The sequence below is a fragment of the Candida dubliniensis genome, chromosome R (assembly GCF_000026945.1).
Source record: "Candida dubliniensis CD36 chromosome R, complete sequence".
In the NCBI taxonomy this organism is placed as follows: Eukaryota; Fungi; Ascomycota; class Pichiomycetes; order Serinales; family Debaryomycetaceae; genus Candida; species Candida dubliniensis.
Window position 1 is genome coordinate 2210177 of NC_012867.1, and position 22698 is coordinate 2232874.

The 22698-nt window shown below is 41.1% G+C and overlaps 13 protein-coding genes across 13 annotated transcripts, besides 2 other annotated features; 9 read left to right on the plus strand and 4 right to left on the minus strand. All coding sequences in view use genetic code 12, as the record gives it.

Moving 5' to 3' along the window:
- Nucleotides 1-233: part of a mobile genetic element that runs on past the window's edge.
- A 3-nt stretch (nt 234-236) lies between these two features.
- Nucleotides 237-364: a mobile genetic element.
- A 252-nt stretch (nt 365-616) lies between these two features.
- Nucleotides 617-1906, minus strand: CD36_35380 (flavohemoprotein, putative; the record flags this gene model as incomplete). Its single annotated transcript, XM_002422467.1, has 1 exon — nt 617-1906. The coding sequence occupies one exon, from the start codon at nt 1904-1906 to the stop codon at nt 617-619; it is 1290 nt and encodes a 429-aa protein (XP_002422512.1).
- A 371-nt stretch (nt 1907-2277) lies between these two features.
- CD36_35390 (gamma-glutamyl kinase, putative) lies at nt 2278-3540 on the plus strand (the record flags this gene model as incomplete). Its single annotated transcript, XM_002422468.1, has 1 exon — nt 2278-3540. One exon carries the CDS (start codon nt 2278-2280, stop codon nt 3538-3540), a length of 1263 nt encoding a protein of 420 aa, XP_002422513.1.
- Nucleotides 3541-3616: 76 nt separating this feature from the next.
- On the plus strand, nt 3617-6010 carry CD36_35400 (vacuolar protein sorting-associated protein, putative; the record flags this gene model as incomplete). Its single annotated transcript, XM_002422469.1, has 1 exon — nt 3617-6010. The coding sequence occupies one exon, from the start codon at nt 3617-3619 to the stop codon at nt 6008-6010; it is 2394 nt and encodes a 797-aa protein (XP_002422514.1).
- Nucleotides 5993-7117, minus strand: CD36_35410 (para-hydroxybenzoate: polyprenyltransferase, mitochondrial precursor, putative; the record flags this gene model as incomplete). Its single annotated transcript, XM_002422470.1, has 1 exon — nt 5993-7117. One exon carries the CDS (start codon nt 7115-7117, stop codon nt 5993-5995), a length of 1125 nt encoding a protein of 374 aa, XP_002422515.1.
- CD36_35415 (anaphase-promoting complex subunit, putative) lies at nt 7114-7521 on the minus strand (the record flags this gene model as incomplete). Its single annotated transcript, XM_002422471.1, has 1 exon — nt 7114-7521. The coding sequence occupies one exon, from the start codon at nt 7519-7521 to the stop codon at nt 7114-7116; it is 408 nt and encodes a 135-aa protein (XP_002422516.1).
- A 62-nt stretch (nt 7522-7583) lies between these two features.
- Nucleotides 7584-9581, minus strand: CD36_35420 (biotin: apoprotein ligase, [includes: biotin-[methylmalonyl-coa-carboxytransferase] ligase (ec 6.3.4.9); biotin-[propionyl-coa-carboxylase [atp-hydrolyzing]] ligase (ec 6.3.4.10) (holocarboxylase synthetase) (hcs); biotin-[methylcrotonoyl-coa-carboxylase] ligase (ec 6.3.4.11); biotin-[acetyl-coa-carboxylase] ligase (ec 6.3.4.15)], putative; the record flags this gene model as incomplete). The annotated part of the gene is made up of 1 exon (XM_002422472.1): nt 7584-9581. The coding sequence occupies one exon, from the start codon at nt 9579-9581 to the stop codon at nt 7584-7586; it is 1998 nt and encodes a 665-aa protein (XP_002422517.1).
- Nucleotides 9582-9645: 64 nt separating this feature from the next.
- Nucleotides 9646-10566, plus strand: CD36_35430 (nucleolar protein, putative; the record flags this gene model as incomplete). Its single annotated transcript, XM_002422473.1, has 1 exon — nt 9646-10566. The coding sequence occupies one exon, from the start codon at nt 9646-9648 to the stop codon at nt 10564-10566; it is 921 nt and encodes a 306-aa protein (XP_002422518.1).
- A 162-nt stretch (nt 10567-10728) lies between these two features.
- CD36_35440 (transporter protein, putative) lies at nt 10729-12159 on the plus strand (the record flags this gene model as incomplete). The annotated part of the gene is made up of 1 exon (XM_002422474.1): nt 10729-12159. The coding sequence occupies one exon, from the start codon at nt 10729-10731 to the stop codon at nt 12157-12159; it is 1431 nt and encodes a 476-aa protein (XP_002422519.1).
- An 81-nt stretch (nt 12160-12240) lies between these two features.
- CD36_35450 (low-temperature viability protein, putative) lies at nt 12241-13377 on the plus strand (the record flags this gene model as incomplete). Its single annotated transcript, XM_002422475.1, has 1 exon — nt 12241-13377. One exon carries the CDS (start codon nt 12241-12243, stop codon nt 13375-13377), a length of 1137 nt encoding a protein of 378 aa, XP_002422520.1.
- Nucleotides 13378-13689: 312 nt separating this feature from the next.
- On the plus strand, nt 13690-14706 carry CD36_35460 (casein kinase II subunit alpha, putative; the record flags this gene model as incomplete). Its single annotated transcript, XM_002422476.1, has 1 exon — nt 13690-14706. The coding sequence occupies one exon, from the start codon at nt 13690-13692 to the stop codon at nt 14704-14706; it is 1017 nt and encodes a 338-aa protein (XP_002422521.1).
- A 176-nt stretch (nt 14707-14882) lies between these two features.
- On the plus strand, nt 14883-15992 carry CD36_35470 (peptidyl-prolyl cis-trans isomerase, putative; the record flags this gene model as incomplete). Its single annotated transcript, XM_002422477.1, has 1 exon — nt 14883-15992. One exon carries the CDS (start codon nt 14883-14885, stop codon nt 15990-15992), a length of 1110 nt encoding a protein of 369 aa, XP_002422522.1.
- A 589-nt stretch (nt 15993-16581) lies between these two features.
- On the plus strand, nt 16582-21789 carry CD36_35480 (DNA-directed RNA polymerase II subunit, putative; the record flags this gene model as incomplete). The annotated part of the gene is made up of 1 exon (XM_002422478.1): nt 16582-21789. One exon carries the CDS (start codon nt 16582-16584, stop codon nt 21787-21789), a length of 5208 nt encoding a protein of 1735 aa, XP_002422523.1.
- An 82-nt stretch (nt 21790-21871) lies between these two features.
- CD36_35485 (RNA-processing protein, putative) lies at nt 21872-22603 on the plus strand (the record flags this gene model as incomplete). The annotated part of the gene is made up of 1 exon (XM_002422479.1): nt 21872-22603. The coding sequence occupies one exon, from the start codon at nt 21872-21874 to the stop codon at nt 22601-22603; it is 732 nt and encodes a 243-aa protein (XP_002422524.1).
- Between the last annotated feature and the right edge of the window lie 95 nt (nt 22604-22698).

Genomic DNA, 22698 nt, shown 5'->3' on the forward strand with positions numbered 1-22698 from the left:
CTTTAAAGGCTATGGGCTAATTTCACAACATCTGGTAAATGTGTGATTTACTCCATTTGAATCAAGTGTAATCAAAACCATTGCCTACAATACATCCTAATTAGCCAGCTTACCATTTACTCCAAACATTGCCATTTCATATTATATGGTTAGCTTCACGGGCTAACAAACTCAAGCCAAATTGGTAATGTAGTCTGTTCTCCATTTGAGTCGAATGCCACGACTCAGTGTCAACATTTCTACACATTTTTCATCAAAACTAAAATCTGGCTCTCGATGAAAGCAGATTTTTTTCACTAATGTTGATCTAATGCGCACGGCTATATCGAGTTGTTATTATTACCACGATAAATCAACAAAAACCCTCTAACAACTCAAATTGTAATCCTCGGACTTCATCAACTAAAATTAAGTCAAAAGACATTTCTAGTAGGGTGGGAATCTTTCCTGGCTTTGTTTTGTGTTGATTGACTTTGTCGTGTACGACGATAATTTAACCTGATCTGATTGAACAATTGTAGTACATCCATTTTTGATCAAACTTTTTTGCAAAAACTTTACTTATTTATTTAACATTTCATACACTTATTGCATATACAAAGAATATCATTTATATCTACACCTCCTGGGGACCAAAATAGTCCAACGTGACCTTGACCCCCCTGCCTCTCAAATAATCATCTATCATCTTCATATACCCTCTTGGCCCAATCATGTACACATCATCTTCCGGCTTGATAAAATCTAAATCCTCTACCGTCAACGACCGCCTATAATACTTGTCGATCGGATCAATAACCCTGCTCCGCGACAAATACTCAGCAACCTCCAACTGCTCGCCATACTTCTTCTTGAGGTCTCTGAAAAACTGCCCAAACGACCTTGTCTCAGTCGACCTGTTTGAATACAAAAACGTAACCTTCCTTCCCTCAGCCAACCCCTTCTCGATCATTGGGGCTAGTGCAACAACACCGTTACCTCCGGCCAACATAACCATATTCCTCTTCGACGAGTGGTAATAACAATCACCACAAGGTGGCGACACCTGTACAATATCTCCAACAGCCAACTTCTGGTGAATGTACGTAGTAACCTTCCCACCTGGAATATACCTCACAGTAATCCTATACTCATTGTTCTTTGGAAACTCAGATATCGTATACTCTCTCAACCTCTCTTGTTTGTCTGGCAACTTCCATCTCATACACAAGTACTGCCCACGTTTGGGGACTGGCACCGGCGACCCATCAACTGGCGTAATAAAAAATGATTTCGTCCCCACACACTCATCCTGCATTCTTGTCACCTTAAACGGCTTAAACCCATACCATGGTTTATCCAGATACTCTCTAACCTCAATGTTTATCAAGATGTTTGCCAAGATCCTAAACGCCATCGTCCACGCTTCAACAAATTCTTCATCAACAAACTCCTTGGGAAACTGGTCCACCATAACTCCAATCAAAATCTGCCCAAAGACACGATACTGGTCGGGACTCACCTGTCGTGCAACATGTTTGCTTGCAATCTTCATGATGAAATCCTTCATTGGTCTCAAATCATCAATATTCCGTGCAAACTCCAACAAACAATGATGGAAACTCCGTGGCTGTCTTAACAACGTAAGGTGTGTCTCATTAAAATACGGCTTGTACTCTGGAAACCTTTTAACCAACCTCTTGAAAAACTTCTCGCCAAACTGGATATCAAGATATTCAAGAATGGGGATCGAGTCTTTAATGATCTTCCTTTCACTCCGAGTTAACGGTCTGGTATCGAAGAAACACTGTGCTTTGGCGTTAATATCAATCGGCATCGCTTGGTAGACAAGTTCTACCTTTGGAAGAAACTGGGAAATGCTCTCAGCTATATATATCATATTCTGTAGGTTATCTGTGCATAACATATATCATCCTTCATGCAACTGAACAAGAGAATTTTATATTTTGGTTGCAATTTTTACCGAAAGGAATGGAAATTTTAATGCGCAGTCCCGGAAAATGTAAGAAAAAAAAGAAAATGCCACTCCTCCGCAGAAGGTTTGGGTGGCCAGTGGCAGAAAAATCGTGCCATTTGAAAAACTCGCCATCTATCTATCTATCTGTCGTACCAGCAGGAATCTTAAAAAAAAAAAAAATACAGACCCCGAGGAACGCTAAAAGAAGCATTCCACTGACTCATAACAATTTTTTTTTTGTCGTGCAGAAATGTAAATATCACCAGTTGTGATTCAGAATTTTTTTTTTTTAAAATTCTTCATTCCACCGCTCAAGTTCAATGACCAAACAGTTCACCATAGTTGTCAAACTTGGAACGTCGTCTCTCGTGGACGAGGTTACTAGAGAACCAAGAATTGCCAACATGTCGCTCATAGTCGAAGCAATGGTCAAACTACGCCGCCAGGGCCACAAGATCGTCATTGTCTCGTCCGGGGCAATTGCTTGTGGAATGAAACAGGTGGGACTACAAGACAAACCTGCCAACCTATCAGCAGTGCAGGCATTGGCGTCTATAGGACAAGTGCGTCTTATCAGAACCTTTGACGATCTATTCCGACAATTGGAACAACCTATAGCCCAGATTTTACTCACAAGAAACGATATCATGGATTTTACCCAATACAAAAACGCCCAGAATACCTTGAATGAGTTGATGGATATGGGCATTATCCCAATAGTCAACGAAAACGATACATTGTCAGTTTCCGAAATCAAGTTTGGCGATAACGATAGTTTGTCAGCAATCACAGCCGGAATCATCCACGCCGACTACTTGTTTCTCATGACCGACGTTGAGTGTTTGTACACCGACAACCCAAGAACTAACCCACAGGCACAACCTATTTTGGTGGTAGATAAGATCGACGACTTGCATGTAAAAACAGACACCGAATCTGGTGCTGGGTCTAAGGTCGGAACTGGCGGGATGACAACCAAACTAATTGCAGCTGATTTGGCAACAAACGCCGGCGTCACCACCATCATCACATTGTCGAGCCAGCCCTACTACATTCTCGATATTGTCGCCCACATCCAAGCACATGCAGACACATTGTCGGTTGAAGACCAGCGTCTTGCCCTACAAAGAGACATCCAGCAAGGCAAAATTCCGTTGCATACCAGATTCCTAAGCAAGCCTCAAGATACACTAATCAAGTCGGATCGCAGATTCTGGTTGCTACATGGATTAAAGACGAAAGGTGCGTTGGTTATTGACCAAGGGTGTTTCCAGGCATTGACACGTCGTAACCGTGCAGGATTGTTGCCAGTCGGCATCCTACATGTGGTCGGGAATTTTCACCAAAGCGAGTGTGTTTCCATCAAAGTTGTCCCCGACAAGAACGGCGCTATTGAAGACGCAGTCGAAGTGGGCCACTGCAGAGTCAATTACCTGGCACCAGAAATTATACTAATCAAAGGTCACAAAAGTAGTGAGATTGAATCTATCTTGGGTTATGCCGACAGTGAGTACGTAGCTCATAGAGATAATTTGGCATTCCCACCAGTCATGCCTCCTTCAACTGAATCCTTGATCGGGTAGTTTATAGATGTGTGTATTAATGCGAACACCAGCCAAAATTTTTTTTCTTTTTTTTTTGTTTTCAACCTACTAACCAATGGACACCATACATTATCAGATCTCTCCTGTGGTGGAAAATATACACCTAGATAATGAAACAATCACCGACATAACCACGTACCAAAATAACCTATACGTTGGAACGACTAACGGCCACCTACTCCATTTCCACCGATTTGACGACACACAAGAGTATATCCCCCTATCCACTATCGATGTCGGAACTCAGTCCATATCCAAAATATTGTGCATCGAGTCCATACAGAGACTACTAGTCATATCGAACCGCATAGTCCAATCCTATATCTTGCCAGAACTTTCTCCATGTCGCATGAAAAAGATGAAAGACGTAACCGACCTCTATCTTTTGGACAACCGAGTGCTCGTCTTGTCACCAACAAAAATCAGAATCATCTCCATACACGCAGATACCATTACATTACTTAAAGAGATATCTTACCAAGGAGGAGTGGCGTGCCGATCATGCAAGGATAGCAATTTTGTTGTTGTGGCAAACCACGAGAGTTATGATATTATAGATATAGACAATAATAGAAAAGTCCCCTTATTCAACTACATATCAGAGTCTAAAGTCCACCCATGGATAATACCATTTGACGGCGAGTACTTGTTGACAGTTCTGTCGGACGCCAACACGTCAATGGCAATGTTTATAAACAACGCGGGAGATGTCACACGAGGAACCTTGACGTGGATAGACAAGGGGTACCCAGAAAACTCCATCGCCATAGAGGAAGACTATGTTTTTGCATTGTTTAAAAATTGCATGGTTGTTTCGTCGTTAGCTACACTTGAGACAGTTACAGAAACGGAAAACCCAGGGTACACCATCACCAAAGTGCCGCTGGCATTTGTTATCGACAGGCGCTTGGCAAATATAATAGACACACTGTCACATGTCACCAGTCTAATTTTGACCGATGGGAAACAAATACTCGGCTTACACAGAATACACAAGCTAGTGGAAATACACCAAAAGTTTATTCAAGACAACCTAGAATTGGAATTAGCACCAGAAAATTTTACGGGCAAGGACAGCCAGTATATCACCTACCTAGCATTATTCCAAGCCGTGGCTACCAAAAATGAGGACAAATTTTGGGAGATTGTCGAACTTAAGACAGATAGCGAGCTAGTTTCGTTTGTATTCTATATATTGGGCGGAGGCGAAAAGCATACCCCATTCCCAGGCCTAAGCGAGGTATGCCAACACTACGGGGTATTCAAAAACGATCAGCTACTCAAAAAATACATTCTGGGTTTGTCCCACCAGTATCTATCAGCTACCCTCATACTATACTACTACCAACACTGTACAGATGAAGAAGCATTGACGTTTACTCGAAGAACCACTTTCGATAATACTCAACCCATTGTTGATTTGCTCATCCTGCAAAATCGTATACAATGTGCGTCTGAAGTGTATAAAAAACTTGCCGTGCCAATTGAGTACAACACATTCATCAATAACCATTTACTGGACTCCTTGATAGACGACGCAATTGACCTTCTTTTATCAGGAAAACTTGACGAAAACGAATACTCAAAAACATTGGTTAGTGTGTTAAAGTTTGATAAACAAAAAGGTATTGGCGTCCTAAAAAACGCGCCCCCAAAATACCACAGCATCAACCAAACTGTAATGAAAGACCTTTCAGGTACAACAAACGATGAAAAAGGGTACTTGCTTCTCCGCATCGAGTTGATGGAAATAACACACAAAGAAAATCCTACAGACGAATTGCTACAACTTATCACACAAGCACTACACTTGTTGTACGACACCATCAAGGACCAATTCACCCATCTACACCAAGAATTCAAAAGTACCACTTCGTTGGAAAAAGAAAAATGGCCAAAAATATCCTGGCTAGCATTTCTTGATATGACTCCCAAATCCAAAGAGTTGCTGACATTTGCTGAGCTCTACTTAAAGTCGTTTGAATTGGCACGTAAAGTACCCGATGGTCCCATCTTTGACTACCACAGAATGTTTAGCAACTGCGACATCGACTCATTGTTAGAGTTTGGTGATTACTCAACTGCTGAATCATTAGCAGCAGGTGAAACTCCCTTACCAAAGAAAACTTTTTATGGTGCCACACATTTTACCCCACAACCAAGCACCACTGAGCTCGTACACATCCTCGACTTTTACGTAACACAGTATGCATCTGGATTACTGGCGGAGCCTGCAATTAAACATTTTGCTGAGACATACTACCATAAAATCACACCGTGGCAGCTTCTCCAGCCAATTCCGTCACATTTCCCACTTGCATATTTAGTCGGTTATTTCCATTTAGTCATGGCCAATCAAACCCAACAATACAGAGACGTTTTGATTAGAAAGTCTATATCCAGAGCAGAAAGTCTACGTACAAGAAAACTTTTAGATGTATCCAAGTAGCAACAATATATAGTCAAACACAATTCCATACCAAAAGATAAACCCAGTACGAATATTCGACGTAAATGCACCCCAACAACTCTTTGGGTCGTCCAAGTCAACCTTAATAATCTGTTTGTACAACCTTCCAATTGCGTATGCACCAGCAACGTAAAACCCGGGACCCATAGAGTTCATAAAACCAGAAAACGCATAAAGCCCGGCTTGCGAGACTGTCAACCCTTTCAAAATAGGCTTAGTCTTATCTCCCCATGCCAACGCAGTAGACTTGATACCGGCCTTAATATCAAACTTTTTATCTTGATGTGCATAAATCGTATCGTACGTCAAGCACCATATCCAGTTGGAAATAAACAATGGCACTGCCACCCATAAATTCAATGGCGCCCCAACAGCAGGAAACCCCAAGAGACACCCCCAGCTAAAACAAATTGACAACATCGCCTGCGGGTAATATGTAAATCGTTTAAACAACGGGTAGGCTGCAACAAACGGTAACGACAATGCTCCTAGATAAAAACACTCAAATGGCAAGCTCAAAAGCACTGCCAACCCTGCAAAACATTGCACACCCAACCAGGCAACTGCTTGTGGCACCGAAACTCTTCCACTGGTAATTGGTCTCTCCATAGTACGGGCAACTTGATTATCTAAATTTCTATCCCAAATATCGTTGATGGTACACCCAGCACCTCTCATCACTAACGCACCAACAGAAAACAACCCAATTGTCTTGGCAGTCACCCACAATGGTGCCGCTATAGAGTACGATGCCATGGTTATCCCCCAGTAACAAGGAAGCAACAACAACCATGTACCCACTGGCTTTTCCAAACGCATTAATTCTAAATACGGAATGACTTTTCGGGGGAACCGTCTCAACCAGCCCAACCCTGCTTCTCGTGCCAAACGTGCAGCTTCCAATTCAACTGGAGAAAACTTGGGAACCCTTGTTTCATTGCGAATTATTCTCGAGTGAGCAAACCCTCTTCTAAAAACCTGGTATAATGGACGTCTAAATACTAACATGGTCTGTGATCGAGGAAACGAAAACCAACAAAAATTTTTGGACGTGCACTTTTTTTTGTTTTTTTTTTTTTTTTTCATCCAATCGTTTCGGGAACATACTCCTCAAACTCTTGATCAGTCTGCTCTGGCCGTTCTCTCATAACCTTATGCCCATCAATCAATTTCTTTAATTTTGCCAACTCTTCTGGTGCTTGCTTCTTCTGTTCTTTAAAGGTAAATATCTGTCTGCACATTGGACATAACCCCTTCGATGCTTCCTGTTCTAACCATTTCAATATACAGTGCAAGTGGAAATTATGTGTGCACCCTGATCCCAACACAACAGGACACTGATTCCCTGGGTATTTACAATTAGGACACGTTCCATCAAATGAAACACGACATATACCACACAACTCTTCAACGTATCCATGCCCATCAGACGATGCAAGGTCCCAGTGCCACGTACAATAACTTTTCCATTCAACTATTTCCACTTTCATGGTTTGTTTTGCAAGAAAGAGAGAATTTATTTATTTATTTATTTTTTTTTTTTTTGACGCGATTAATTCTTCTTATATACTAAACCTCTAAATATGTCAAACGAATTTCCATCAGGTTGTAAATGCAACACTTTGTGCGTCTCTACATCTTCAGCAATAAGCAATCCATAATCTGGGGTGATACCCTTAATAATACACGTTCTTTGTTTCCCGCTACCATTATCAACCTCTACTTTCTGGTTAGTATGGAACCACCGCTTATAATATAAAGGCAAAAACGGCTGCAATCCTGACTTTTCAAACACAGAATAAAACTGGTCAATGGTAAACATAAGCTTTGCAAGTAACACCTCTGGCTCGTATGGCGGCAATGGTGACAACCCCTTTTCACGTCTGATCTCATTCAACTTCTCTAAAACCAAGTTTAACGACGTTGTGGGTGCTGGGTTCGATACATTAACCCCGCCTCCCCATACCAAGTAGAAGGTTTTGTTGATAAACTGCGAGTTGATCAACGCTCCCGAAACCTTAACAAACTTCTCATCGACACCATCAACAGTTGCACTTATATCATTCTTGGCGTCCAACGACTTGAAATACTCGGGCTTCATAATAAAAATATCGTTGGGCCATTTTAGTCTCAATGGCATATCCTCATACCCAACTCCTTGTCCGGAAACATGGCTTCCATAGCCCAAGATCGACTCAATTAACGCCAACCCACATAAATACTGCAACGTAACCACCGTTGACGAGGACGAGGGCGAAGGTGGCACCTTGAAAAGCACCGACGTAGCAAGAACACCTCTAGGGTTGACCCACACATTACCCCCACGACCTCGACCAGCAATTTGCGTGGTTGCAGTAATGGTGAACCCATTCGGAAGATGCTCCAACCATTGCGGATTCTTATCCATTATCGTGTTGGTAGACGTGATAACCTCAGCGTAACCCAAAATCCCGCCAAACTTGATCTCGCCTCCCCCCGACAATACCTGCAAATTATCAAAATACTTCTGGATATTAAAATAGGGGACCATTTTCAGGTCTGGTATACCGGCCAGAGTTAGGAAGTTGATATACTTGGCTTTACCAACATACTCACCGGCCTCCTGGGTTTCGTCAGCAAAATAAAAAATATCGTTGTTATCCTGAAACGGCTCATCACCAAGTTCCAATTTGCTGGTCAAATTCAGGTACATATCCCTCACCTTGTCCTTAAACGGAGACACAACATACATCGGCGTAACCCTCGGAATGGCTGTATCAACACTCTCGGCAACTCGCAACCCCAATTTTTTCAAGCAATCCCTCATAAATACTTTCTTGTTGTGTTCGTGTTCCTTGAGTGTTTCAACCACCGAGGCATACCCAGAACCATCTTCATCTCGCGGATCCAACAAGTGAGAGGCGAACTCAGGGTGAGTGCCACTCAAAATAACGTGCCCCTTACCGACCTTTCTGTACACAACAGCAGCCTTCTCTGCATCCTCAACATCAGTTTTGTCCTCGTACCGTGCCAAGATTTCGACGTCTTTATACTTCTCAGCATTGATAAAAACAGCCCCACCATCGTAATAGTTGTAAACATGGTTGGGACACCCAGGCAACGCAGCAGTATTGACCATCAACTTCACCGCTCTTGCACCAGCACGCAGCTCATACTTGAAACCTTTGAATGCACACCCTTTGGCCGTTCCAGGGAAAAACCCAAGTTCTCGTGGTCCAGTCACCTCCATCGTTGGACTGCCAACCTCAAACTCACATCGGGCAGCCCCAAAATACCCACCAGCACAAAACCCTAAAAATCTCCCTCCTTGCTTGACATATTTCGAAATTTTGGTGGTGCCTTTCCCATCAAGCACTTTGCAGTACGGCAAATCCGCCCCTCCTGGTATAACTAACAAAGACGTTTTCCTCATCCATGGCTCATTCAACAACACCGTCTCGTTAACAGGAAGGACAGCGTAATACGACGCCAAATGGAGTCGCAATGTCTCCAAACAATGTTTTACACCTTCGGTTGTAGTGCCGGGGCCAGAATATACTAGAACATTCATATTTGGTGTGGAATGAAAAAGAAGAAAAGTTCGGGAAAAAAAAAAACAGAAAAAAAATTTTGGGATGATTCATGAGTCTTCCTCAACAATGTCGTTGATTGAAGAGCAAGAAAGCATCACCTTACACCCCAAACCGGGGTTTGTGATTAAAACCAAAATCTTGGAATCCAAAGACGTATCTCGAACATTGACCAAGGTATTTATCAATGTGTGCCATTCCCCCGATGTACCCAAGCCAGATGTCGATTTCGATCCACAGATCGTGTTCCCATTGATCATTGACAACGAATGGGAAATACCCATTATCCTATCCAAAGAAAAAGAGTCCAAGGATAAAAAGGGGTTTCCGTCTTTGGTATACGATTGTTGCATAAACTCCAAGTGCTTCCAATGGTGTCAAATTAGCAAAGACCTAAAGTCTATTCTTATTGAATGGTGTATTGAATCGATTGAATTGGTATACTCACTCACACTAGAACGGGAGTACTCAACCCCGAAAATGCTAGCAAAGGGCGAACTTTCCAATACAGTAGTCACCAAAAAGGAACTTTTAGGGTCTGTGCTAAAAGACAGACTCAAAGAACTACAACAAAATGAAACTTTAGGATTGATTAAAGAAATGGAACTGGAGGACGATGAATTGCCAGATTTAATGAATATAAACAAACGCTCCACAAAGCCATTAATAGAGGAAGTGAGCCACCAAACCAAACCAGCACCACCAAAAGCCATAAAAGAACTCAACTATGCAGTTCTGTTCAAAAAAATCGCACACCCAAACTTCAATCTAGCAGTGATTGTTGCTTGTGACGACAAACTCGACACCTCGTTTGAAGTCACATATTCTTCGGAATCCTCCACTATCCTCATTAGCGGCATAAAATTCGCTTCTGGAAACAGCTTGGAAATCCCAGTATCCCCTGACATTACTGTAACCAACACAAAGTGCTTTGAAGTTCACAACACAATGTATATTTTTATATAGTATGCAATGCGCTTGCGAATTACCTGATTTGGACACTTATCGCTTTATCAAGATATAATTCCGCTCAATTTATCAAAAACAAAAAAAAAAAAAATTTTTTTGCCTATAAATGTAGCTACAAATCCGTTTCTAATACAAAAAAAAGTTTGGCCAACTCTAACCATGAATACTGAAGAGACTTTGCTAATTACTCCGGTCAACAATTACGATGCTATTGTGAACGACACCAAAGATAATGACACCACTCCGACACTGGAACTCAAGCATCTCACAAGATCCAGTTTCCCGTTAGTCGTATCGTTTGTGTTGCAGTACGTCTTTTCCATCACGTCAGTATATGCTGCAGGGCGATTAGGCGCCAAAGAGTTGGCTGCATGTTCGTTGGCTATCTGTACTTTTAACATCACAGGTCTAGCTGTATTCCAGGGCATGGCTACTAGTTTAGACACATTTTGCTCCCAAGCATACGGGTCCGGTAACAAAAAAATGGTAGGGGTCTATTTCCAGCGCGCGACCCTTCTTATGTTTGCAACAATGATACCCTTGATGGTTGTATGGTGGTACTCTGGTAGCATTTTGAACTACTTGGTTCCTGACCCAGAATTGGTTAGCATGGCCCAGCTCTTTTTGCGAATCCATGCTTTTGGTGTGCCTGGCTTGATTCTTTTTGAAAGCGGTAAAAGGTTTTTACAGGCTCAACATCTCTTCCAAGCTAGCACATACGTTTTGCTTGTGGCACTTCCCTTTAACTTGATATTGAATTGGCTGTTGGTGTGGAATCCAAGTACCGGAATGGGATACACTGGTATTCCCTTGGCGATAGGTGTCACATACTGGGTTATCTCGCTCCTAATGTTTGCATACGTGATTTTCATCGACGGAATTGAATGTTGGGGCGGTATCGATTGGGACAAAGCATCAAGCAATTGGAAACCAATGCTATCTCTAGCTGTGCCTGGTGTAATCATGGTAATTTCTGATTTTTTAGCATTTGAGATCTTGACTATTTTTGCTTCCAGATTCGGAACCGAGGCCTTGGCCGCCCAGTCAATTGTATCCAATGTTGCAACTTTATGTTTCCAAGTCCCGTTTGCATTTGCTGTGGCTATAAGTACACGGATGGGACACTTTATTGGGGACGGGAACATCGCCTGCGCCAAGATACTCAACGACCTCACAGTCGTCATTGGTGGGTCTATTGGGCTACTCAGTTTTTGCTTGTTCTATTTTGGGAGACACGTTTTGGGAGAATTTTTCACCAGCGACAAAATGGTGTTAGAAATCAGCTCCAAATTACTTATCTTGGCCGGTATCAATCAAATCTCAGATTCCCTAAATGTTGTGGGAACAGGTGTGCTCAGGGGACAAGGCAGACAAAGAATCGGATCGATCCTAAACATCATATCGTATTACTTCCTTGCCATACCTTTGGGATACGTGCTTGCATTCAAACTTGGTATGGAAATGAGCGGGTTGTGGATTGGATTGATTATTGGTGTTCTTGTTCTTGCTGTGACACAATGCACAAGTATATGTTTGAGCAATTGGGAAAAGATACTAGAACATTCACATAGAATTCATGACAGTGTATAGAGTTTGTATTTTTAAACGCGCAACATACAAAAGAAATAGAAAATTTTTTTTTTTTCTTCTTCTATCCATCTCAATTCAACCATGCCTAGAAGATTCAATAAGAAAAACGCAACCACCTTCAATGTCGTACATAGAGCCCATGATGATGCAAGGTTCTACGACGACGAAGCGTCTGAGCATGTTTTGGTTCCACAATCTTCAAAGAAAAAAGTGGTTACCACTGCTGAATTAGAAAAGAAACTTGCCAATACAAGTATAAGAGATAACGAAGGGTTGGCGGCACAGTATGGTATCACCTACGACGACTCCAAATACGACTATATGCAACATCTAAAGCCTATGGGGAACCCCGATGGTGTTTTTGTTGGAGCTAAACAAACCCAGCCCAAACAGCTGATAGAAGATTTATTTAAAGACCAGTTGCCTTCAAAAGAAACAAGAAAAGTTGCCAGAGATCTAAACCAAAACATACCCGACGAATTACAGGGGTTTAATCCAAACTTGGATCCGAGATTACGTGAAGTGTTAGAAGCTTTGGACGATGAAGCGTATATCGAAGATGGCGAAGAAGATATATTCAATTCATTGTTACAGTCAGGTGAAGTCGAAGACGAAAATGAGTTTTACGAAGAAGCAGAAGACTATGACGAGTGGGACCTAGATAACTATGAAGAAGAGTATGACGCTAAATACAACCTGGATACGCCCGAGGGTGTGAATCTGAATTGGCAAAGAGATTTTATGCAATTTAAAAAAGACAACAAAAACAAGCCCAACGAATGGGATTCCGATGACGAATTTGAGGATGAAGTTCCCGAATTGCCAGAAATATCCACCAACAAAAAAGTTTCAAACACCAAAATGAGAAAAAAGAAAGGTGCCATGACTGATACATCATCATTTTCAATGTCATCATCTGCATTGTTTAGAACTGAAGGACTCACATTGCTCGATGATAGGTATGAACAGATGAGCAAAAAGTTTGAAAACGAAAACGATGAACCGTCCCACAAACCATTCAATATGAACGAAGAAAGACACGATTTAGAAGGCATGTTGGACGATTTCTTGGATAACTATGAATTAGAAAGCGGTGGAAGAAAACTAGCCAAAAAGGACGATGAAAAGAAAAAATTACAGCAAGCTGCCAGCTCAGTGTCAAAAGGGAAAGCTGCCAGGAAGTTCAACAAAGCCTTTAGTGATATGAAGATAGAATAAGTATATATAGGTCGTGTAGAGAACACGGATTTATTTATTTAACCACTCACTTTAAATTTTCTTTTTTTCTAATGCTCTTTCCAAAAAAAAAAAAAAAAAAAAGCAGGATAAAATTTGGAGACACATTTTTCTTTTCAACACATTTGCCAAGGAGTATTCCTGTTAATAGTGATTAATTTGTTTTTCAGACTATAACCAGATATTCGAGTCAAGTTGTTGTTTCCACTTTTAATACCAGTATCCTTTTTAACTTTGCTAGTTTCCTATCGCTATTCATTGCCGCATAACAAACTTTTTAATAGCAATAACACGATGTCATCACATCGTCATAATACAGTGCAATCAATCTCAAGAGTGTATGCCGATGTGCTTTCTACCAAACCACAATCCTACTGGGACTACGATGACCTTAATATAAAATGGAACTCACAAGAGAATTACGAAATACTCAGAAAATTGGGACGAGGCAAGTACTCAGAGGTCTTTTTGGGAATAGATTTGGTAAAGAGGGAAAAAGTTGTCATCAAAGTGTTGAAACCGGTCAAGCGGAAGAAAATCAAAAGAGAAATCTCCATTTTGAAAAACTTAGTAGATGGGCCCAATATTATTGCGTTGTTGGATGTGGTTAGAGAGCCACAGCTGAAAACACCAGGGCTTATCTTTGAGCATGTTAATAACATCGACTTTAGGTCCTTGTACCCCACGTTTACTGACTACGATATAAGGTTTTACATGTATGAGTTGTTAAAGGCGTTGGACTACTCACACTCAATGGGAATCATGCATAGAGACGTAAAACCCCACAATGTAATGATAGATCATGATAAAAAGTTGTTGAGATTGATTGACTGGGGTTTGGCCGAATATTACCATCCAGGAACAGAGTATAATGTCCGCGTTGCTTCGCGCTACTTCAAGGGCCCAGAGTTGCTAGTTGATTACAGGTTGTATGACTACTCCTTGGATATGTGGTCGTTTGGGTGTATGTTGGCGTCAATGGTGTTTATGAAGGAACCGTTCTTCCACGGGAAATCCAATACAGACCAATTGGTACAGATAGTCCGTGTTTTGGGCTCTAAAAATTTCAAGAAATACCTTGAAAAGTACAACATATCGTTGGGAGAAGAGTACGAAGATATAGGATACTATAATAAAAGGCAATGGGTAAGATTCATGAATGAAAATAACAAGGACTTGGTTTCCGAAGAGTTCCTAGACCTTATTGACAGGTTATTGAGATATGACCACCAGGAGAGATTGACTGCCAAAGAGGCAATGAAGCATGCATATTTCGACCCAATTAGAGCCGCTGCTAGTAGTAGTAGTTAGTTCCTCTTTTTTTATTATTATGATTATTCTAGTTGCTGTAATATTCTATTTAGAAATGTATAAAAAATGTGGTCGGTTCGAGAACCTTCCACCAACATTTTTTCCAATTCTATATAAAATTAGCAAAAGTTTTGTCTCAAAATTTTTTTTTTTTTTTGACTTTTTCTTTGCTAACCATGACTGGCACACCTGTTTATTTTGATATTTCCTGCAACGGCAAACCCAAGGGCCGTGTTGTGTTTAAACTCTACGACGATGTTGTTCCTAAAACAGCAGCCAATTTCCGTTCCTTGTGTACTGGTGAAAAAGGTATATCACCTACCTCAGGCAAACCACTTTCCTATAAAGACTCTATTTTCCACAGAGTGATCAAAGATTTCATGTGCCAAGGTGGTGATTTTACTGCCCCCTCCGACCGTTTAGGGACAGGTGGCGAATCTATTTATGGTGATAAGTTTGAGGATGAAAACTTTACGTTGCCCCATGACAAACCATTTTTATTGTCGATGGCTAACTCCGGGCCAAACACCAATGGATCTCAGTTTTTTATTACAACAGTTCCAACCCCACATTTGGACGGGAAACATGTTGTGTTTGGAGAAGTCATTGAAGGGAAATCAATTGTGCGTCAATTGGAGAGAAGCGAAAAAGGGGCTAACGACAGACCAGTGGAAGACTGGAAAATCGTCGATTGTGGCGAGCTTCCTGCTGATTATGAACCAGCTACACTGGGCACGGACGACGGAACTGGCGATACATATGAAGAGATTTTAACTGATAACGATAACATCGACGTAAGCAACCCCCAATCTGTTTTCGCTGCTGTTAGCAAGTTGAAGGATATTGGAACCAAACTTTTGAAAGAAGGAAAGTTAGAAAAATCGTACGAAAAGTATATCAAGGCCAGCAGCTACTTGAATGACTATACACCAGAAGATTTGTCCTCTGAAGACTTGTCAACATTACATGGGCTCAAAGCATCATGCTACTTGAATGCTGCATTAGTGGCATTGAAATTGAAACATGGAAAGGATGCAATTACTGCTGCAAACAATGCGTTAGAGGTAGAGCAAATTGATGACAAATCCAAAACCAAAGCATTATACAGAAAAGGGATGGGATACATCCTAGCCAAGGATGAAGAACTGGCTCAAAAAGTTCTCGAAGAAGCTTTGAAATTAGAGCCCAACGATGCAGCCATCCAAAAGGGATTACAAGAAGCCAAACACAACATCAAGTTGCGTCGTGATAAACAAAAAAAGGCAATGGCCAAATTCTTCTCATAAAGCATGTAGGCGCTTTTTATAGATAGTAATACAAGCATTCTTTGAAAAGTCGTGCAGCACACAACAAACTGAAAATTTTCCAACAAACTTTGCCATTGTCGAAACCAACATCAGAAAAAAAAAAAAGCAAACTCCTGAATGTATAAACAACATCACCCCCTTTTCTTCTATCCCTATTGCCAATCAATCAACTTAACCTTATTTCAACTCCATATTCCCATTTGATATTTACATTAATCAATCATAGGGTTTTATTGTTTAGGTTAGACTGGACTATTTATTGTTAATAAAGCAGTTATTCAACAAAGGGGATACATTTTTTTTTTTTTTTTTTTATTTCAGTAATTAATTATTACTTCCAAATTTGTTATAGAATTCATTTCATTTGCATATTATTTGGATTGTTGATTATTTAAATTTTCGAGACAAATACAGTATCTGTTATTGCACTCATTGATTTGATTGCATTTGTATTATTAGTTGGAATCCTTATTTATATTAAAAATCCCAAAAAAAAAAACAACCAACCTACCAAATTTTTTTTTTAATCCAAAAAAAACTTTATAAAAAAAAAAGCTAACCATTTGCCATGAGTCGTCAGTTTCCGTACTCGAGTGCTCCACTCCGTTCGGTCAAAGAAGTCCAGTTTGGATTATTATCACCAGAAGAAGTGAGGGCCATCTCAGTGGCAAAAATAGAGTATCCTGAGACAATGGACCAAACCACAAAGAGACCAAGAGAGGGAGGATTGAATGATCCACGTTTAGGATCCATTGATAGAAATTTTAGATGCCAGACATGTGGTGAGGATATGGCAGAATGTCCTGGTCATTTTGGTCACATTGAATTGGCCAAACCAGTGTTTCATATTGGGTTTATTGCTAAAATCAAAAAGGCCTGTGAGTCGGTGTGTATGCATTGTGGGAAATTATTATTAGATGAAACTAATCCAGCTATGGCCCAGGCCATAAAAATCAGAGACCCCAAAAAGAGATTCAATGCAGTGTGGTCATTGTGTAAATCCAAAATGGTGTGTGAGACCGACAACAACGAGGATGAAATGACAGACCAACCTTCTCGTGGAGGGTGTGGGCACCCACAACCAACAATTCGTAGAGATGGGTTGAAACTATGGGGGACATGGAAGCAAAATAAGAATTACGACGATAATGAACAACCAGAACGTCGTTTGTTGACCCCGCTGGAAATTTTGAATGTTTTCAAACACATTAGTCCTGAAGATTGTCACAAGATGGGGTTCAATGAGGATTATGCTAGACCAGAGTGGATGTTAATCACAGTTTTACCTGTGCCACCTCCACCTGTGAGACCATCAATCGCATTCAATGAAACAGCTAGAGGAGAAGATGACTTGACGTTCAAGTTGGCCGATATCATTAAAGCTAATATAAATGTCCAAAGATTGGAAACAGATGGTTCACCACAACATGTGATAAGCGAGTTTGAGGCTTTGTTGCAATTCCACGTGGCTACTTATATGGATAACGATATTGCGGGACAGCCACAAGCACTTCAAAAAACTGGTCGTCCAATCAAATCTATTAGAGCAAGATTGAAAGGTAAAGAAGGTCGATTAAGAGGGAACTTGATGGGGAAGCGTGTTGATTTTTCCGCTCGTACTGTCATTTCCGGTGACCCTAATTTGGATTTGGACCAAGTGGGTGTGCCTATTTCCATCGCAAAAACGTTGACCTATCCTGAAATTGTTACCCCTTATAATATCCACAAATTGACTGAATTGGTTAGAAACGGTCCCAATGAGCATCCTGGTGCCAAGTATGTGATAAGAGATACTGGAGATCGTATTGATTTGAGATATAATAAGAGAGCAGGTGATATTGCGTTGCAATATGGATGGAAGGTCGAACGTCATTTGATGGATGATGATCCAGTGTTGTTCAATCGTCAACCTTCGTTGCACAAGATGTCAATGATGGCACATAGAGTCAGAGTCATGCCTTACTCCACGTTCAGATTGAATTTATCGGTGACATCGCCATATAATGCAGATTTCGATGGGGATGAGATGAACTTGCATGTTCCACAATCACCAGAAACCAGAGCAGAATTGTCACAAATTTGTGCCGTGCCTTTGCAAATTGTTTCTCCACAGTCGAATAAACCAGTGATGGGTATTGTCCAAGACACATTGTGTGGTATTCGTAAAATGACGTTACGTGATATTTTTATTGAATATGATCAGGTCATGAACATGTGTTACTGGATTCCAAACTGGGATGGTGTGATTCCGCCACCAGCCGTTGTGAAGCCCAAACCATTATGGACTGGGAAGCAGTTATTGTCGTTGGCAATTCCAAAGGGTATCCACTTGCAGAGATTTGATGGTGGGAGAGACTTGTTGAGTCCCAAAGATACTGGTATGTTGATTGTTGATGGTGAAATCATGTTTGGGGTTGTCGACAAGAAAACCGTTGGTGCCACTGGAGGAGGCTTGATTCACACAGTCATGAGAGAAAAGGGTCCCAAGGTGTGTGCTGAGTTGTTCAGTTCGATCCAAAAAGTGGTAAACTACTGGTTGTTGCACAATGGGTTTTCAATTGGTATTGGTGATACTATTGCTGATGCACAAACAATGAGAGATGTTACAAAGACTATCCAAGAAGCCAAGCAAAAGGTGCAAGAGATCATTATTGATGCCCAGCACAACAAGCTTGAACCTGAGCCAGGTATGACTTTGCGTGAGTCGTTTGAACATAATGTATCGCGTGTTTTGAATCAGGCGCGTGACACTGCTGGTCGATCTGCAGAAATGAGTTTGAAAGATTTAAACAATGTGAAACAAATGGTCACCTCTGGGTCTAAAGGTTCGTTTATTAATATTTCTCAAATGTCTGCATGTGTTGGTCAACAAATTGTCGAAGGTAAAAGAATTCCATTTGGGTTTGGCGACCGTTCGTTGCCACATTTTACAAAGGATGACTATTCTCCGGAATCCAAAGGTTTTGTTGAAAATTCTTACTTAAGAGGGTTGACGCCACAAGAATTCTTTTTCCACGCAATGGCCGGTAGAGAGGGTCTTATTGATACTGCTGTGAAAACAGCAGAAACAGGTTATATTCAACGTCGTTTAGTCAAGGCATTGGAAGACATTATGGTTCATTACGATGGTACCACGAGAAACTCGTTGGGTGATATCATTCAATTCATCTATGGTGAAGATGGTATAGACGGTACACAAGTTGAAAAACAATCGGTCGACACAATTCCAGGTTCAGACGAAAGTTTTGAACGCCGTTACAGAATCGACATTTTGGATACCAAGAACATGATTTCCGAATCATTGATTGAATCTGGTAAAGAGATTAGAGGTGATGTGCAGTTGCAGAAGATATTGGATGAAGAGTATAACCAATTGTTGAAGGATCGTAAATACTTGAGAGAAGTATGCTTCCCTAATGGTGATTTCAGCTGGCCATTACCAGTGAATTTGCGTCGTATCATCCAGAATGCCCAACAGATTTTCCACAATGGTCGTTACAGGGCATCTGATTTACGTTTGGAGGAGATTATTTTTGGGGTGAGGGAATTGTGCAAGAAATTGTTGGTTGTCCGTGGCGACACTCCATTAGTCAAGGAAGCACAAGAAAATGCAACGTTGTTGTTCCAATGTTTGTTGAGGTCCAGATTGGCAGCTAGACGTGTTATCGAAGAATTCAAGCTTAACCGAGTATCGTTTGAATGGGTCTTGGGTGAAATTGAAACCCAATTCCAAAAATCTATTGTTCATCCTGGTGAAATGGTGGGTGTTGTGGCTGCTCAATCCATTGGTGAGCCTGCAACTCAAATGACCTTGAACACTTTCCATTATGCTGGTGTCTCCTCAAAGAATGTTACCTTGGGTGTTCCACGTCTTAAGGAAATTCTTAATGTTGCCAAGAACATTAAGACACCGGCAATGACGGTGTACTTGGATCCGGAAGTTGCTTCTGATATTGAGAAGGCCAAGATTGTACAATCTGCTATTGAGCACACTACATTAAAGAATGTCACCTCATCAGCAGAAATTTACTATGATCCTGATCCTAGAACGACGGTTATTGAGGATGATTATGACACAGTTGAGGCTTATTTTGCCATTCCAGATCAAAAAGTTGAAGAAACTATTGACAAGCAGTCGCCATGGTTATTGCGCTTGGAGTTGGATCGTGCAAAAATGTTGGATAAACAGTTAACGATGGCTCAAGTGGCTGAAAAGATTTCCCAGAATTTCGGTGAGGATTTGTTTGTTATTTGGTCTGATGATACAGCTGATAAATTGATTATTCGTTGTAGAGTTGTCAGAGATCCAAAATCATTGGATGAAGATGCAGATGCAGAAGAAGATCAAATTTTGAAGCGTATCGAAGCCCATATGTTGGAGTCTATTTCTTTGCGTGGTATCCCAGGTATTACCAGGGTGTTTATGATGCAACACAAAGTCAGTCACCCAGACGAGACTGGTGAATTCAAGCAGGGCAAAGAATGGGTTTTGGAAACAGATGGTGTCAATTTGGCAGATGTGATGGCTGTACCTGGTGTGGATTCAGCTCGTACCTACTCCAACGACTTTATTGAGGTGTTGTCTGTCTTGGGTATTGAGGCTACGAGATCGTCCTTGTATAAGGAAATTTTGAATGTCATTGCATTTGATGGTTCGTATGTCAACTACCGTCATATGGCATTGTTGGTTGATGTGATGACTTCACGTGGTCATTTGATGGCCATCACTCGTCATGGTATTAATAGATCCGATACAGGTGCATTGATGCGTTGTTCTTTCGAAGAGACCGTTGAGATTTTGTTGGATGCGGCTGCAGCTGCAGAATTGGATGATTGTAAGGGTATATCGGAAAATGTAATGTTGGGACAAATGGCACCTTTAGGTACTGGGTCCTTTGACTTGATGATTGATGAGAGAATGTTACAACAAGCTCCATCAAGTATTGCTATGGAAACTATTGCCGACGATGGCGGTGCTACACCTTATAAGGAATACGAGAGTGCTAGAGATGAAAATATTGAGATTGATGCAGGAGCCGGATTCTCACCAATTCATACCGCGCAAGTAAATGAAGGAATTGTTGGAGGGTTGACTTCATATGGTGGGCAACCTACCTCGCCAGCAGCTACGTCACCATTTAGTTTTGGATACAACACGGCTACTTCTCCGGGCTACGCGTCACCAGGGTATGGTTATTCACCAACCAGTCCAAGCTACTCGCCTACATCTCCTTCTTACTCGCCTACATCTCCTTCCTACTCGCCTACATCTCCTTCCTACTCGCCTACATCTCCCTCCTACTCGCCTACTAGTCCAAGCTACTCGCCTACTAGTCCAAGTTACTCTCCTACTAGTCCAAGCTACTCACCTACTAGTCCTTCCTATTCACCTACTAGTCCTTCCTATTCACCAACGAGTCCTTCGTATTCCCCAACGAGTCCAGGTTACTCTCCCACGAGTCCTTCCTACTCCCCAACAAGTCCATCTTATTCTCCTACCAGTCCATCCTACTCGCCCACATCCCCAAGCTATTCTCCAACTTCACCGCAATATTCACCAACCAGTCCAAGCTACTCCCCAACATCCCCACAATACTCACCAACCAGTCCTTCCTACTCACCTACATCACCACAGTACTCGCCAACCAGTCCTTCTTACTCACCAACATCTCCTCAATACTCACCAACATCACCACAGTATTCTCCTACTTCACCTCGATATTCACCAGGCTCTCCGGGATATGAGCCAAAGTCTCCTAAGAAGGATGGAAAATAGGCTTTCAATTGTTCTGTATGTTTTAGTCGTGTAAAAAATTAAAAAAAAAAAATTTAAATATAAATTGTAATCTAGAGAAATAATGTGTAGAGGCAAAAAAAAAAAAAAAAAAAAGAGAACTACTATTACTAGTCTTGTGATGAGATCTCCACCAATGAACAAATCAAATAAAGTAAAAAAACCTTCAGTAGCTAAAGTTTCAACTAAAGCTGCCCCATCATCACTCAAAGCTCAGGAAGCTAAGAGGAAACAAGTTTTCCGTCCAATCCTCGATAACCCATTTACGCAATCAAACCAATGGCCATTTATAGAACCTAATGTTGGAAATGATATTGTTGATCTACTAGAAGTTTTGCTAAAAACAAAGCAAGGCTTTAAATACCATGGGTTTAATCCAACTGTATCTTCTCTTGAAAAGCAGGCTGCTGCTAATCGTGGTATACATAAGAATGCTTGTGTGCAAATAAAGTATGTGTTTGTGTGCAAGTACGATATATCTCCGGCAATGCTAACGAATATGTTTCCTACATTATGTTTTACAGCTTCTAAAAATGCCCAAGATCGAGTTAAACTAATCCAGTTACCAAGAGGAAGTCTCGAGCGATTATCTAAAGCACTTGGAGTGGATAGAGTTGGGATATTTGGTCTAACGGAAGATACTGAAGGGGCACGGCCGTTATTTGATCTTATAGACAAAAATGTCAAAGATATTGAAGTTCCTTGGCTAGAGTGCATTTTCAGTGGAGAGATGGTGTTTAATAAGCCAAACATAAAGCATGTGGCAACGACGATTGGTAACAAGCAAGGTAAGTAGGTGTTTTGTATAGAGTTATATGTAAAACGCGTCCGAGAAAAAAAAAAAAAAACCACCAGAAAATCTTTTCTTTTCCTTTCGTATTAGTTACAGAC